The sequence below is a fragment of the Poecilia mexicana genome, unplaced genomic scaffold (assembly GCF_051168715.1).
Source record: "Poecilia mexicana isolate PSO_F unplaced genomic scaffold, ASM5116871v1 scaffold_9, whole genome shotgun sequence".
NCBI classification, from domain to species: Eukaryota; Metazoa; Chordata; class Actinopteri; order Cyprinodontiformes; family Poeciliidae; genus Poecilia; species Poecilia mexicana.
Window position 1 is genome coordinate 25,684,975 of NW_028263378.1, and position 16,323 is coordinate 25,701,297.

At 39.0% G+C, this 16,323-nt stretch overlaps 3 protein-coding genes across 3 annotated transcripts; 2 read left to right on the plus strand and 1 right to left on the minus strand.

Moving 5' to 3' along the window:
• Positions 1 to 1,018: 1,018 nt before the first annotated feature.
• Positions 1,019 to 3,109, plus strand: LOC106906565 (phospholipase A2). Its single transcript, XM_014971891.2, has 4 exons — positions 1,019 to 1,112; positions 1,190 to 1,346; positions 1,420 to 1,547; positions 2,854 to 3,109. The coding sequence occupies exons 1-4, from the start codon at positions 1,079 to 1,081 to the stop codon at positions 2,967 to 2,969; spliced, it is 435 nt and encodes a 144-aa protein (XP_014827377.1). The 5' UTR covers positions 1,019 to 1,078; the 3' UTR covers positions 2,970 to 3,109.
• An 83-nt stretch (positions 3,110 to 3,192) lies between these two features.
• On the plus strand, positions 3,193 to 6,649 carry LOC106906564 (phospholipase A2-like). The gene is made up of 4 exons (XM_014971890.2): positions 3,193 to 4,694; positions 4,797 to 4,953; positions 5,034 to 5,161; positions 6,428 to 6,649. The coding sequence occupies exons 1-4, from the start codon at positions 4,661 to 4,663 to the stop codon at positions 6,547 to 6,549; spliced, it is 441 nt and encodes a 146-aa protein (XP_014827376.1). The 5' UTR covers positions 3,193 to 4,660; the 3' UTR covers positions 6,550 to 6,649.
• A 552-nt stretch (positions 6,650 to 7,201) lies between these two features.
• Positions 7,202 to 11,199, minus strand: prkab1b (protein kinase, AMP-activated, beta 1 non-catalytic subunit, b). The gene is made up of 9 exons (XM_088009060.1): positions 11,102 to 11,199; positions 10,841 to 10,997; positions 10,550 to 10,710; positions 9,820 to 9,989; positions 9,626 to 9,719; positions 9,385 to 9,499; positions 8,222 to 8,355; positions 8,055 to 8,123; positions 7,202 to 7,500 (listed from the first exon to the last, which is right to left on the minus strand). Exons 3-9 carry the CDS (start codon positions 10,685 to 10,687, stop codon positions 7,423 to 7,425), a joined length of 798 nt encoding a protein of 265 aa, XP_087865186.1. The 5' UTR covers positions 10,688 to 10,710; positions 10,841 to 10,997; positions 11,102 to 11,199; the 3' UTR covers positions 7,202 to 7,422.
• Between the last annotated feature and the right edge of the window lie 5,124 nt (positions 11,200 to 16,323).

The window sequence follows — 16,323 nt, forward strand, 5'->3', positions numbered from 1 at the left end:
CAGATATTGACGTTTTGCGTATTTATAGAAAATAATCTAGTTTGGAAGAAGTTCAGTGCAAAGTTGTGGGAATTCTTGCAAATGTCACATATTTATACAGCTGAGTTTGGGCAAACTTTTATTGATACAGGTTTCAAAAATACAAACCTGAGAGATTAAAGGCTGATGTTGGATCGGGACAATAAGTCGATTCACCTGAAAGTTACGTTCACAACTACTCTTTAAATCTTTCAACTTTTGCATCCAAACATTTAATTTTAATCTTTTTTGTAAAAATACAGCTAAACACACATAGTTTAAAGATCTATAAATGTTTTAGATGATCTACGAGTATAATAGTTGACAACAGACTAGAAGAAGGTGAATTGTGAATATAAGGAGTTATTAGAAATGGATGTTTGTAAATGTGAGATTCTGCCACTTGATCAAGCAATAATTAATTAAAATGAATGCAAGCAGCAACATCATGTGGGATAATGATGATGAAGGACCAGGGAAGAGGAGCAAACATACATGAATTGATTTCACATAGAAAATCGCCTTTTATAGATGATTTAGTACTGACTGATCTTTTCAGGCCTTTATTTTTGTCAATAATGACATGCAGCTAACTAAAACACAAAATGAACAATTAGAACATTCCAATAAGAAAGACAGCTTTAACACAGAAATGTTTGCTTAATAATTATGTTTGATATCTGCTTATTTTAATCTTTTAGTCATATTGAATATGACTGCACTATAGGACAAGCCAGGAAGGGAAGAGATGTTTTTCCTTGTTTTTGTTGTGATTAGTTTGTTCCCACCTCTGATCTCTGTCTCCAGTAGAGGTCCGATGTAGTCGGGTTTGATTCCCTGGAGAACCAATTGCAATGCTTGAGGGACTTGATTAGTTCAATGCGATTGATCCCACACACAGAAGTCACGCATTAGGATTGGCCGGACCAATCAAGACAAACCCTGGACAGTGAACACCTCCCATCCCCCCCGCTGTGCTTCTTATCTGAAATTTGTTCAGGCCCCTCCGTCCTTTAAGAGGACGCCGCCACAGACTGCAGCCTTCTTCAGATCCACAGTCATGAACATGAAGGCTCTTCTGCTGCTTCTCGCCGGTAAGCCTCTAAGAGCTCTCAACACTTGACCTTCTGTTGCCTGTGTTGATTCGTCCCACCTCACCTGTCTCTTCCAGCGTGCGCGGTCAGTGGGGGACATGTCCCCCAGGCCGTCTGGCAGTTTGCGGAGATGATCAGTTGTGCCCAGCCGGGTGTTAATCCTCTGGCGTACAATGAATACGGCTGCTACTGCGGCTTGGGGGGCTCTGGGACTCCTGTGGATGATGTGGACAGGTGAGATGCAATCCACTTTTTAGTTTTTTTAATCATGTTCCGACCTATGACCTCTCGTCCGCTGCATGTTTAGGTGCTGCCAAGTTCATGACAACTGCTATAGCCAAGCAATGAAGATTCCCGAATGCGAGGGTATTTTCGACCTTCCCTATGTTATCGATTATAATTTCAGCTGCTCAAACAAACAGGTGTATTGCCCAGGTAAGACTATGAAACACTGATTAAATCTTCATGTTCTGTATATTGAGACTTGTACAACCACAGATTTATGTTCAACTTACTGGGATTTTATGAGATAGACTTATAAAGTTGTTCATCATGATGAAGTGGGAACATTTTTCAAAGATATTTCATAAATCAAAACTGAAACAGATTCAGCTGCAAGCGTTTTAGGGCATGTCTACTATTTTTGTTCATCTACAGAAACAGACATTTTTGTCCATCTTTCTTTTTTTTCTTTTCTTTTTTATATCGCAACTTCAAATTGGCTGGAGAATATCTGTAAAAACCCATTACCAAGTCTGTGTGTTTAGGTCAGGACTTTAACTAGGCCATTCTAACAAATTGGAATGTTGTAATCGGGCTCACACAACTGCTATTAACTTTTAAAAGATAGATAAAGACATGAGGATTGTTCTTAATCATTAAGTTTACAGACAAAGTGAACTTGACAATGCTTCTGTTTTTTATATATAAAAATAGAATTTCAACAGAATAACTGTAATTCTGGTACTTTTTATTCAGTTCTTTTATAAAATATGGCATCAAATGGCTTTGTTTTTTGTGTAGGCTTCTTGTTTTGTTTTTGTTTTTTTTCACTTATTTTTCAGTCACCCACCGTTACTTTAGTAGTTTGAGTTTTTGCTTTGTTTTGAGATCTAAAAATAGATATAATTAACAAAGTTAAATATTAAATTATTTTTCATAATTCTGTAGACCATTACAACGTATTTATTTATATAACATAAAATATTGTAAGATCTAGCTTTTTCTATGTGTCAAATAGATTTTGCTGTTTCAGACAAGTTTTGCTTTGTAGCAGTAAGGGTAAAAATGTTTTCCTGGACAGAAAGTTACTTAACCCTGATCTAAACATTCATCCATTGTTGCTCTGGCTGAATGTTTAGGTTTGTTTGCCATCAGGAAGGCGAATCTTTGCTAAAGTCATGGCGTCCTGTTAGAAACACACGTGGTGAGATGGTGCGTTCAGGGTTAGTTTTTAATTTAACTACAGCACTTTGAATGTAGACCAAACAATTAAACTTCTCATCTGACCTGAGCACCTTGTTCACTGGATTATATTTAGGGGTATTAGATTTTTAGACTAAATCAATAAGCATATCCCATTTTCATTCTTTATAAATCTTTCAAATCCATGCATTGTTTTTCTTTCACTTCATGATTGGTCTATCACATCAAATCCCAATAAGAACATGCGTCATTAGTCTATTTATTCCCTACCAGGCCCAGATTCTCTCACTGGTTCATATTTTCTCTGTGTTTGCAGCGACCAACAATAAGTGCCAGGCTGCAGTTTGTGAGTGTGACCGCGTGGCGGCGCACTGCTTCGCTCGGTACAATTACAACTCCGAGTACAAGAACCTGGACTCTAAGTACTGTTAAAGACTCGCAGAGCTCGACGTGTGCGTCACAGTTCTTCTCCAAATCGGATCTGTTTCTCATTAGTGATTATGAAATAAAAGATTGTGGATTTTCTTAAAATAAGAATTTTTAAAAGTTTAATAAACTGGTCGTCTGCTCTGCTCATGTGTTGAGGTTCTGTCACTCCAGGTCTTGTCGGTACCAGATTTGTTTCACCGTCGATGTTTCTTAAAGTTACAGCTACCCATTCACTTCATTTCCTGTCTAAATACTGCGATATAAATCCCATTAAGATCATAAAAATCTTCCAAAAATGACAAATGTTCTTCGTTCAATGTGAGTGAACTTTTGGAAAGTTACTTTTTTTTCGCCTTTTTTATGCAAATTGTTGAGATACTAGCTCTCGTTTACAATAGAAACCTGTTTCATACGAAAACAACTCAGAAAAATATAATTAAGAAATTTACCTCAATTAAATAAGCTAACAGAATATGAACTAAAAACAGGAGCAGGTTTCACAAAAAGATTTCTCTTTTTATTTTTTGAATAACTTATTCCTTAAAATTGTTCTACTTCTTGTTAGTGCATCACATAAAATTCCAATGATGATGGGACAAAAATTTAGAAAGGGATTATACATAAAAGAAGTACTGCATCCATTTATAGTATGCATGCAGCACAGTAAACTATCTTAGCATATTGCTTTTTTGTGTTTAATTATAAATCATTTAACGTAGCCAAGGAGCAGAGGAAAGCCATGGGAACTCCAGAGATGTCATTTATTTACACAGCTGTGCTGATGGCTGAAAGATTGTCACATAAATGAGCCTGAAAAACACAAAACTGAGAGACTTCAGAGAAACCAAAGAGAAAACGGGTTCCTATTAAGTAATATGTGGGGATAATGGAGACCCTTAACCACGGTGCTGCAGGGATGGAAGGACAACACAAAGACAACGTGCAGCCCAGCCAAACAGCACCATGTGCAAGTCTTCAGGTAAGATCCACAATTATGTGGCAAAAAGATATAAAGACAAATTATAAAAAAGGTTATTGGAGCATGCAAAGTTCGTTGTACGTTGACATAGTAGTCATGCAAGTGTTGTTCTCTTGGCAACCGCTAAATCCAAACTCACTGGTTTGATCTCCATCAGAGAGACATGATCTGCCACTCCAGATAACGCGTCTCCACTGCTTTAGACCAGTCTGCTTTACACCATAGCATTTGCTTTGCATTTAACTTGGCAATGTAACACTTGGATCAAACTTCTCATTTCATAAAGCTCTCTACCCACCTCTAAGATCTAAAGACGACATCTTATCACGGTACCACTCTGGAATTCTTCATTTTCTCACTAATGTCTCTCGTGCTGAATTTTAAATACCTGTGGCTAAGGAAGTGCCAGGAACACCTGGATTCAGAGACCTGGAGAGGCAACCGTCTTTATTTCATTTGTTCATGATTGTTTGCTTCAGCTATTGGTCTCCCTGTTGCCTTCCAAGAAGAGGCCTCATCCAAATAGACTCCATCTCCTCAGGGACATTATAACCAAAATTATGCAATCCACCCAAAGAGGAACACATTATGACTGACTGGTCCAAGCAAGAAAAATCTCAAACAATGTACACCTCCCACCTCGCTTGTGCTAGTCTTATCTGACTTCTCTCAGCTCTGCTGTGCAAACGGACTCTATATCCTTTTGACTGAAGCCATGAGCATGAAGGCCCTTCTGTTGTTTCTCACCGGTAAGCCTGCAGAAACTTCTCATTTTGTCCCGTAGATCACAAATCCACATTATAAAATAATTCTTCCTCTGTTTGTTTGTCTCATCTCTCATGTCTTTCCAGCATGTGTGGTCAGTGGAGGACGTCTTCCCATGGCCGTCTGGCAGTTTGGGGAGATGATCAGTTGTGCCCAGCCTGGTGTTAATCCTCTGGCTTACAACGGATACGGCTGCTGGTGCGGATTGGGCGGGTCTGGAATGCCGGTGGATGACGTGGACCGGTGGGAAGCAGTCCGTTGGTTTCTTGTCAACAGAAGAGGATGAATCGCTCAATGCCTTCTCACTTTCTCTGCATTTCTAGATGCTGTGAAGCCCATGATAAATGCTACCAAAACAGCAGAAAGATTCCTGGATGCGAGGGTGTTTTTGACCTTCCCTACATTATCATTTATGGCTTCAGCTGCTCAAACAGACAGGTGTACTGCTCAGGTAAGACCAACAGGCAGTGATGATTTAGATTTTTTTTTGTAAATCTACTCCTCTCTCATTGGTTACTCACTTCCCTCAAGGAACTCAGTTCTGGATTAAATAACATAAAACTGCAACAACAAACATTTCCAAAAGATCAGTGTTTCTCAACCCTGGTCCTCAGCGCCCCCCTGCTCTGCATGTTTTAGACGTGCCTCTATTCCAGAACAGCTGATTCAAATGATTGCATGACCAGCAAGTGCTGCAGAAGCCTGCTAATCACCCAGAAATACAATTCAGGTGTGTGGCAGAAGGGAAATACCTAAAACATGCAGGACAGGGGGGCGGTGAGGACCAGGGTTGAGAAACACTGCAATAGATGATGTGATTTGTTGATATCTATTGAGTCTATTTTGGTTCTGTTACTTTGGCTATGTAGTATGACTTGTGGGTTTTCACTGACATTGTGCAGCATTACAGTAAAAAAAGGACAACGCTGTATTTTTAGACGCTTTGCAAGAACACTTGTTTTTGAATGGTCACTAAAGTTGAGTCAGCTGAGGTGGGCTGCTCAATCCAAAAATAGTGATAATATCGACTTGGTACCAGTTTCAGATCAATACAAGATCGATGCTTCGGTTTTAACGTCCATCTTGAAATTTTATTTGATTTTTGTTATAAATTCTTAGCTCTACCTCAAAATAGACTTTGGTTTGATTTGCTCTCAAAATATAATTATTTGTACTTTATTTAGAAAATATGCACACAAATCATGTTAATGTGTGCTAACATGATTTGTTTACATTATTAAAGTATTTTTGTAGAGACCTGTAAACTTAGTTTGATGATATATCAAAATATATTGAAGTATTGATACGAACAAAAAGTATCAGTACCGGTATCGTTATAGGCGTTGCAGGGTTTTTATTTAGTTGGTATCGCATTGATACTAAAATATGCAGACTCTGACATCTCTACTAGACAGGACAAGATCCTTTCACATGCATTTTATACAAATAGTATCTTGCGTATGTTTTCAACATTTTTTACGAACAAAGTCTGAATTGGTGAATAAAAGGCATCATGAACACGCTAAACTAGCCAGTCAGGCAAAAAGAGCATTAACCAGAAGAGAAGCCATTTTTTTCCCCAGCTGGGACAGTGAAGGTGGTCAGGTTTGATGGGGAGAAAGATGGAGCTAAAACATCCTGGAAGATTAAGAAAGAAATATTCACATTTTGGAAATTTATTGAGTTTTTTTCCCACTTTTTTTTTTTCTGTTTACAGCAGCCAACGATAAGTGTGAGGCTGCGGTCTGCGAGTGCGACCGTGTGGCGGCTCACTGCTTTGCTCGGTACACATACGACCCTGACAACAAGCACCTGGATCCTCAGCTCTGTGTCAGCTGAGTCACAGCACACAGAGTACGACATGCGCAACACAGCCCACCTCCAAATCTGATGCGTTTCTGGTTAGTGAACGTAAAATAAAAGATGTTTGATCTGCTCACGTTCTGTCACCATCACTGCTTCCTATTTTCAACCAGTGCAGTACTCTTCGCATGCTGGGGATTCACGTATTTTATGTCACATTATCTATCATTATTTTGTAGACATCGGTTTTCATTTTGATATTAATCTTTTTGTTTGTTTGTTTGTTAATCGTGACTGATTGCTGAAGAATAAAAAGAGTAAAACATCCGAGGTCAAAAGTCCACAAAACTAAAGACTCAAAGTTTTTAAATTCTTTGTCTTATCTCATATTTAAGTATAAATATATTGGTTAAATATGAAGAGTGGTCAGGAAACTGCACAAAGCAAAGACAGAACTTTCAGACAAATAGAGAAAGCAGTAGCCCGAAAGCGACACAGTTTCTATATAATCTGTTTCTACACTTACCCCAAACCTGGAAAATACTTTCAATCGAATCCCATTTTCTTCTCCTCAGGATAGGAACCTCGTGGTTTTACAGATTCCCGTGCAACCAGACCGTCTCCCATCAGCAATTTACCATCAAACCCAGAGTCAAGATATAAAATGATTCGAAGCAGTCACATAATCTTATGCGGCAAGGCAAGATTGATTTATTCACACATTGACGGTATGAAACATTGTGAAAAATATTAACAGAAAAAGAGCTTAGTATTAACAAGTTGATAAAACAAGAGATCAAAGAATAGTTCAGAATGCTTTGTTATAAAAATGTTGGTCCTGTTTCATCATTAATTGTCATTAGAAGTAGCAGCTGTGTGGAACATTAGGTTGATGGTTGGCTCTCTGGGTTATATGGGTTTGTAGAGGAGAGTGGTCACGTATTTCTTTTTGTATCGGTGAGTAGCGCTGAGAACCATCACCCCGTCCTAAAACACAAAGAAGTTTCCGTTACAATTTGCACTGAAATATTTCTTCTGGATTATAATCCAGGTGTGAACTTGAGTCTACATGATACTAGGTCTTCTGTTAGCGTTAGGCCTGTCATTAAAATTTTTTCTGGACGATAAATTGTCCCAGAAACTATTGTGATAAACGATAATATTGTCATTTTGAGACAATTTTCAACTAATAAAATAATCAGAATAATAATGACATGTTATTGTCATTACAGCAGCCAACGATAAGTGTGAGGCTGCGGTCTCAAAAAGTTTTAAAGCGAACTTTAAAAGTTCTTTAAAAAAAACTTTTAAAGAACTGGGAAGAATTTTAAATATCCAAGATAAATAAACAAAACAATAATAATTAAAATATATTATCAAGTCTCTTAAAACAAAACTGAAAATTATTAATCATTTAGCTTAAACAGGGAAAACAGGAAAAAGTGAAAGTTAGGCTTATGCTATTCTAAAAATCCATTCGGTCAAATAACCATAGACGTAAATGTTTAGTGCCGGATGCAGGACTACTTTCTGACCGTTACCTTGATGGAGAGGGCGTACAGGTGATTCAGCATGACGTGGTTAGGCTCTGGAAGTAGTGTCGGGTCACACTGAAGGACGATTCAAAATAACTTTTTTTAAAGATTATTTCTTACAAAAGGTGCAACTTCCAGACTTATACTTGCGCCGGCATGAGCTGTGGACTTACAGAGACGCCTGTGTCCTTGTTGAGCAGCACTTGGAGCAGGTGGGGCGGCAAGATAGGAGGCTGCTTGATCTTGTCGTCTGGCTTGATGAGGTATCCGTCCTGTTGGTAGGGCCCGGGTGGGGAACTGGACAGGTCTGACACACAACGATCACTTTAGTTAAAAAAGAATCACGTGCTGAAGACTGAGTCTACAACTATGAAGACTCGTTTAAACTAAAGAGGCACCGATCAGAGTATGGCGGCCAGCTTCTGATTTTTGTAGAGCAGTGGTGCCACTGTCCACGTTTACTGAACGTTAATTGCACTGATTTTTTTTTTCTTTTTAGGAAAAATGCAAAAAGCAATTTATTTCCAAATGTTTCAGTTTTACCTAGAGATGCACTGATCTTGACTAAAAGCTGTTTGTGGTTCTATTTGCTATTAAACTGAATTAAAACAAAAAATGATTGATAAACACCAAGTACTTTGTGATTACCTTTAATTTGTATGTGTATTTTGGGAGGCGTCACATAAGTGAAAATTTCATTCCAAGACTTTTTTCCAAACATCAATCTCCTGAGCTAGCAAAACATATTTGTGCCTCTGAAAGCTGCAAATGGCAACTTGTGCAACCTGGTCGTAGAGCCTTCACAATATGGATTTTGGACACTTTTAAAGTGTAATTAGCATCTTGTAACAGTGATTCGCACTGTTAGCATAGGCATCAGCACTACATCATTTCAATACCCACCTTAACTGAGATTTCCAAAAGATATTTATATGCAAGACAAAGGTTAAAAAAATGTAACCTAAATTTCTTCAAACCTTCACCGTCATCCTCTGAAAGTGTTGCTCTCTCTTGATATCCTGCAGCCCGGCCAACAGTAGATATGTCTCAATACGTCATGTAAAATACAGTTTCCTTTAAAAAAGGCCGTCATTCACCTCACTTCAGATTTTAAACATTTTAAAACTATTTTTCCCCACTCAAAAACGACAGTCTTGATGTTACTATAACTTGCTAGCACTAATGTTTGCAACATTTCTGACTGCACAGGGCCAGTCAAGAAACGTAGCTAGTTACTCCATACATCTCTTGTTTAAACACACATTGCTTCAAATGTTCAGTTTCAAATGACATTTAGTGTAGCTAAAAGCATTTCAGTAACGCAGCTGCCATTTACCAGACATGTCCGCTGAGTCCTGCGAATCGATCTTGAGGGCATCGAAGACTTCGAAGTCAGTTTGATTCACCTGAATGACGTTGTTGACTGTGCCAGTCTTGGTTGTTGTCACGGACTGTTGGAGCACAATTAGAACTTTGGTACAAGGACTTAAGAGAGCAGACGAGACTGACGTATGATGTGGAAAATCGAGTCGCCCTTAGTGGTGAGGTGACATCAGAAACCTTAAGCTCTTACTCACCCCAGTCGGATCCAAAGTCCACTGTCCGTCAACGCAAAACTTGTACTGGTGCTCCCCCTCTGGCAGGTCCACAATGGCCACGAAGTTATTCTGACTGTGTTTGAGAAGCAACATGTCAAACGTATTTGAAAGGATAAAGCACCAGTTAGGTCAGAAGAGAACGACTAACACAGCTTGAGTCGTAGTTCGGGTACCTCTTGTTAAGAGGGATTTTGGTGGCCCAGTTGTTAAAAGAACCAGACACAAAGACTTCCTTGGCCGACCCGGCCCATCTGAAAACGGTCGGTCTGGCCTGCGCCGGCTCCTTACTGTCGCAGTCGAGGTCCTGCTGCCAGGCCAGAAACTCCTGTATGTCTGGGGAAGCCTGGGCCCGAAAGACATCAAAGGTTGGTGTCAATCAGAGGCAATTATTCTGACACCAAGCACTTCCTGTCTGAACAGCTGGGAACAAAGGGGCTCCTAATCATCTTCTCTTGACATCTATTTGAAGTTACTTTTACCAATGCAGCTCAAGTCTTCCAGAGGTAAACTCATACAACAAGTGAATAATCCGACTGAGTCACCAGCCCGTTTGATTTCCAGCAGATTTTGCTGTGTGGCTGACTTTTCCACTCCTGTGAGTCTGAACCCAAATTTGAAAGCACGACATACAGTTGTTTTGCATGGTGTTGGACTTTAAGACAATGTCAGAAATGTTGTTTGGTAAGTTTCTGAATGCTGCATTATTTATAGGATGACCACAGGAGGGCGGTACACATCGGTGTGCTTAATATGCTGTAAACAAAGCCACATTTATTGGGAACGACAGCTCACAACGTTGTCTATATCGTCACCATCATAATTCATGTAAATGACCCCTGACGCTGCCGTCCCTCCGTCTTCGCTGGTGACTGATCTTGAATGGAAACCTGTGGCTGAACGTACCTTCGGATCTTCCCTGTGGAAAAGCTCTGCGTCGTCGTTGCTGTCCATCATGATGTTGGGTCGAGCCTCCTTCCCTCCAGACGGTCCATCTCTGAATGACCTCTCGCTGCTGGAGCGATCGCTGTTGCTGTTGCCCATCCTGACGCTGCCCGCATCAAGCGCTGAAACGCACAGAAACACACGAAAAGCTGCTGCTTTCAGAGACAACCTCCCTCCCCACGCCAAAAAACAAACAAACAAACAAATGCTTTAAGAGATTGTGCGTTACACACAGGGGGAGAAAAAACCCACCAGTATGATCTCAGGATGATATCCGGTTTGCCTGCTGTCTGGTCGGACGGAGGAGGTTTGGCTTTAGGGGCAGCCTGCATGTGTTGGTGCTGCTTTCACAGGTCAAAAGTCTCTTGTTTGGTCGCTGTTTCCGTCTTTGGAGCGGAGAAGTTTCTGTCTAAAGAAAAAAACAACAAAAAAAACCTCCCTGAAAACACTCTGGCTAGATAAAGACTGGACCGTCACAGTATTACAAATTGTTCCCAGAATTGCTTCTCCTGCCTATTAGTGTCCCCGTCCTGTTATTTTCGCTGTTTTCGCCATTTGGAGGAAACTTGAGCGTGTCTGTAAGACAGGACACGCCTCTTCCGCCCCTCTCCGGACATTAACCCTGTCATTTCCGGGTCTTGTCAACGATCTTGTGTAGTCAAGTTTTAAAAGAAAATGTGCCAACTCGGACTTATTGAGCCATTTTTATTTTGTTGTTATACAATTTCCTGAGCTGCTTGAGTGCCACGTTCATTTTTTTCAATTCCTCATGAGTTAGTTTATGTCATCCGCAGGGAAAAAAAGTGTGTAATATTTCATTATAGTATTTTTGATCGTACAAAAAAAAAATCAATCTACACTGTTTTTACATTTGGTACACAGTTTTGTTATTATAATTTATTGTTCTGACCCGTAAACGTGTTCCAATACAGGGCCGGCCCAAGGTTAAATGGGGCCTTAAGCAGCACTATGTTTGATCCCCCTCTTCATGCTAACTACATGCTGAGCAGATGTGAACAATCCTCAACACACACACACACACACACACACACACACACACACACACACACACACACACACACACACACACACACACACACACACACAAATGACTCGTAGCGTCAGAGTGTAACAATGGTAACACAAATATCAAACTATGAAGATTATACTTTGCACTTTTACAAAATAAATCTGATTTTATCTTGATTATCTTTGCTGAAACTGTTAAATCAAATTTACTGGTATTCTCATTTTCAATAAAAAAAAAAGAAAAAACAATCTTTAGGTTGATAGGTTCTGTGATAAAATTTAAAGCATTTATGCAAGGCCCCTGATGGTTTTGGGGGCCTGAACAGCAACTTAGGCTTTTGTCAGTAGACGTTTAGAGTAGTGTTATTAACTAACAATCAGAAGAAGGCTCAATGAGACAAGGTTTTACATTTCTGTTGTTTATTTTCAAATGATCACTGTCAATTAATTCAAATGCATGAAGATGAGAATAACAGTCCATAATACTCAAAGATCATGATCCAGTTTTTAAAACATTTAGTTTAAAGCATTTATCTCATCACCACTTTGAAGCACAAAGTGAAGTTTTTTATGTCCAGATTGACAAAGAGGACCCAAATGCTGAAACATTATGCGTTAGTTTAAACACAATCAAATCATTTGTTATATTCATGATTCTCTCCTTTAGTTTGCTTTTGTAACAAACTTTACGTCTTAACACGTCTGACTCCAGTGTTTCCCACGGCTCTCCAGTTTCCAGGGTGGGACTGTATACACTCCAAATAGCCATAAACAGCGTCGTCAGTTGCTTAGTGAAGACCAGGTCACCCCTTTCCTTCCTGTCCGGGTTTGTAATTATTGCTGCGTCGTGTGCCTCACCATACTGAAAGCAGAAAGCTTGTCAACAAAGTCTTTGTCCTCAAGCTGTGCCACTGCCATTACATTTTAGCTGATTGTTATAAATATTTACAGCTTGGTTCCACCGCACACTTCCTACCAGTGTGAGGAAATGACATTCAGATCTTATAAAATCTCACCTTGAGGACAATGAATCTTCCACTTTTAATTTACACCTGTATAAAGGTCAAGATCAAGTCAGATTTATTGTGATTTCTACAGTATACGCAACACGTAGTGGAACAAAATGGCAATCTTCCAGACTGAGGTGTTACAGATCATAACATCAACTAAAAATACAAGTAAGCATAAACTAAAAACTAAACTAAGGTTAAAATGCAAACTTGAGGCAGTAAAAGTGCAGCAAAACAGCAAAACATCTTAATCTACATGCTAATGAAAAAACAGCAGCAATGTGATCAAAGTCTGAGTGGATAGAACACCAAACAAGCACATTTATATTTCATATGCAAGGATGAAACCAAGTGCTTCAAATAAAAACGGAAAAATTATAAAATAAAAAAAATATTTGTTTGTTAGAATAAAACTAAGTGTACAAAACCAGTATTTCTAAAAGATCTGATTGCTTCCAGCAGAGGGCAGCAAAGAAACTCAAAGTCATTTCACCTTGTTTGAATTTACCTGTTCTGCATGTTTGTGCTGACAGCTTTGTGTCTCAAACAGCTTGGACACAAACTAACATTGAAGTCTGTGACCGTAACATGACAAAATGTGGAAAAGGTCAAAGGATACAGATACTTATACAAGACCAAGTTACAATTGTTTGTGTTTCTGCTGCAGACTGTTTTGGGTGAAATAATTTCGGAGCTTGCTAGTCTTGTTAAAAGAGTACATTCTTAGTAAATCCTAAAAATGTCTCATGACACACTCCAAAACAATCTCCTCTGATGATTGAGTCTTGATGGGTCAGGACTCATAAAGCAGTTAATGACCTAATCTCACTATAAATGTTTGGGTAGCTTCTGTCTTTTGCAGCCTTTATTAAAAATGCTGCACAGAACCTTGGTTTAAATCGTAACAATGAGCTCTGAAGGTTTCCCTCCACTCAGACTCAACCAGGTTTGTATTCACATTTCCGGTTCTTCTCGGTGGAAATGGATTTCCAGGGTCAAAACTAAATCCCTGGGACTTTATGTTCAGCTCATTTGAAGCAGAAAAAACATTTGACGTAGTTTATTTGAGAATAACTCTTCGTGAGAAAGTTCTCAAAAAGATAATTGACACATCTCATGAATATAATAGTGATTACACTTTATTTTTTCTGAATCACCTGAGCTGAACTGACGGGCGATACATTTGTTGTGAATCTTCAAGGTACAAATAAATGAATAGTAAATTAAGTGTAATGTATAAATATAAATTATTTTCAACTAAAACACAAATAGATTTTATTGTTTTGATCTCCATAAATTGCACATACTAATTGCTTAACCTGAAAAAAAAGAGAGTCAAGTTTAGACAATTTTAATGACAAGAGTAGCGTTAGCTCCGCCCACTGGCTTCAAAAGATATGCTTGACAGAAAATGAAATGTGATTCAAAAAAACAACTTAAAAACTGAAATAATTATGTTTTATATAAATAAAGAAAAAAATTTTATCAATCACATTTCAATAAGTTATGAATTGTGAAATTATAATTAGACTGAACATCCAGGTTAAATAAAGCTTAAATGTAATAAATACTTGCTTTTATTTTAAATTTGAATCAAATACACATAGTCAAGTAATTGTTTCACATAATTATTAATCAAATTGTGGCACTCTTGGATCTCCATAAGGCAGAGCTACCCAGTGTTTCATTGAACTGATTTCTCAGACTGAACTTCTTGTTAGCCAATTTTGCACGTTTAAAATCCTTCCTCCACCATCTTGTCTTGAACTGTTCTCGTCAATAAGGCAACAATATCTTCCTGTAGCGGCGAGCGGCAGGCAAGGCCAAGAAAATAAACAAATCATTTGCTCCCTTCTTTTGCATCCAGCTGCATTTGCTCCACCTGCACCTGTGCTCGCCCTTCTTATTATCTCTAAATCATATCTGTGGACTGCCTGCATGCCTCATCTTGTTACTCAAAACAACAGCTGCTGTTTGGATGTCAACTTCACACAAACTCGACCGTCTCCAGCAGCCAAAAGACGAATACGATGTGTCAAATCATAACTAATGGGTTGAGGTCTTAAAACCCTGCCGGCGGTGAACGCTAACCAGGAGGCTGAAAGAAGCCGGATTTACTGGAGTTATGGACGTATTATGATGTAACGGGAGATGGAGCGCTTGTCTTTGCGCGGTGGACATGGCTGGACTCTTGGGTGGCTCATAAATTGGAAGCATATTTGATGCTATTATACGCCATCAAATATGCTTCCATGCTATGGCTGTGGAAATTCAGTTGGACAGCGGCGAGAAGAAAACACATTTTGGATTTTTCCTCATTTGAGGACAGCACTTTAAATTATCTTCTGGGAATTTATTGTATTGTTTATCGTTTATCGTGATAATTTGTTTTTGATTGATTTATCGTTGTCATGAGAAATTGCAATTGATCATGTTTTTGAAAAAACTAAAATGTCCATATTGTTGTTATTACTTTCTCCACAGTTTGTTCATCATTAAGCATCAATACATGTATTAAATGATGCTACTGAATGCAGTCTAGTGACTCAAATCCCACTGCTTCACGTCAACTAGTGTCCTAAAGAAGCACATTACAAATGGGAATGTTTTTCAAGAGTATTACTTGTTTGCGGGGGTATGATTAGTGTGTCATGCAGACAGCGCCATACAATTACCTAAAAAGAAGTAATAAATACTTCGCATCACTTTAATTATTACAATGGCACCACAAAATATCGTGATGAAACTTTAAACCCATATCGCCTACCCTACTCCGTAAAAAAGTGATATTGCAACAATTTTGTCCAAACTTTTGCGCTCATAAGTTCATTTGTCTTGACAGCAAAAATCATATAATTGTTGTTTAAAATGAGTCAATTAAACTAAACATATAAATAAAGAAAAACGCTGCCTTTAAGCCCGAGTTGTAACTCACGAGAACAAGGATAGCCACACCACAGTGCTAATGACCCAGAGGCAGAAGGGGGCGAATACACTGAGATGGAGGAATGTCCTCATGAGGAGGGATCCCCTGAGCTCCTCGTGGTTCAAGAAGAGGAGGGCGTGGCCTTCATGTCCGTCTGCGAACATCCCAGCAGACCGGAAGAGCAGAGGGTCAACGCCGCAGCACTGAGATGCAGGAAGGCGGTGAAGGTGGAGGCAGGGGAAGGGAGGCAGCGGAGCAGTGATGATGGAGGAGAGGAATCAGCCAGCGGAGGAATACGACAGGGAGGCGGAGGCAGACTAACCCGAGGCTCAGAGGGTTCACGGGAAATAAATGTGTAAATGGAACAGAACCTGTTTCATTGCTTCATGATGTGAAAATTACTTCACTATTATCATATCAGTGATCTGTAACACTTTAAATGAAAATTATAATTAGAAAAATGACAAAGAAACAAAATGACAAAGAATATGGTCAAAAAAAGCACAAAGCAGCTGAGAGATGAAGAACAAAAGTGGACTTAATGTGATAGACCAACATGAAGTTGTGTGCATGAAGGACGATTAAAAAAAAAAAATCTGGAAAGTGTTAACATTTGCTTCATCTGACCAGAAGAACTTCTTCCACGTTTGCTGCGTCCCGCTTGGCTGCCATCATAAAAGCCAGTTTTGTGCACAGCTAACATTCACCTGAGCTGAGGATATATTCCACTGTGAAATAACATTTAAGAAATCATACTCTGAAATACAGTG

What these genes read in the sequence shown, in the direction of transcription:
- LOC106906565 (XM_014971891.2), top strand. Translation starts at nt 1,079, where the DNA reads ATGAACATGAAGGCTCTTCTGCTGCTTCTCGCCG. An exon ending in TCTTCTGCTGCTTCTCGCCG is followed by an intron (nt 1,113 to 1,189) that starts GTAAGCCTCTAA and finishes TGTCTCTTCCAG; the next exon opens with CGTGCGCGGTCAGTGGGGGA. An exon ending in CAAACAGGTGTATTGCCCAG is followed by an intron (nt 1,548 to 2,853) that starts GTAAGACTATGA and finishes CTGTGTTTGCAG; the next exon opens with CGACCAACAATAAGTGCCAG.
- LOC106906564 (XM_014971890.2), top strand. Translation starts at nt 4,661, where the DNA reads ATGAGCATGAAGGCCCTTCTGTTGTTTCTCACCG. An exon ending in CCGGTGGATGACGTGGACCG is followed by an intron (nt 4,954 to 5,033) that starts GTGGGAAGCAGT and finishes CTGCATTTCTAG; the next exon opens with ATGCTGTGAAGCCCATGATA. An exon ending in CAGACAGGTGTACTGCTCAG is followed by an intron (nt 5,162 to 6,427) that starts GTAAGACCAACA and finishes TTCTGTTTACAG; the next exon opens with CAGCCAACGATAAGTGTGAG.
- prkab1b (XM_088009060.1), bottom strand. Translation starts at nt 10,687, where the DNA reads ATGGGCAACAGCAACAGCGATCGCTCCAGCAGCGAGAGGTCATTCAGA. An exon ending in GGACTCAGCGGACATGTCTG is followed by an intron (nt 8,356 to 9,384) that starts GTAAATGGCAGC and finishes GTTGTGTGTCAG; the next exon opens with ACCTGTCCAGTTCCCCACCC. An exon ending in ACAAGGACACAGGCGTCTCT is followed by an intron (nt 8,124 to 8,221) that starts GTAAGTCCACAG and finishes ATCGTCCTTCAG; the next exon opens with TGTGACCCGACACTACTTCC.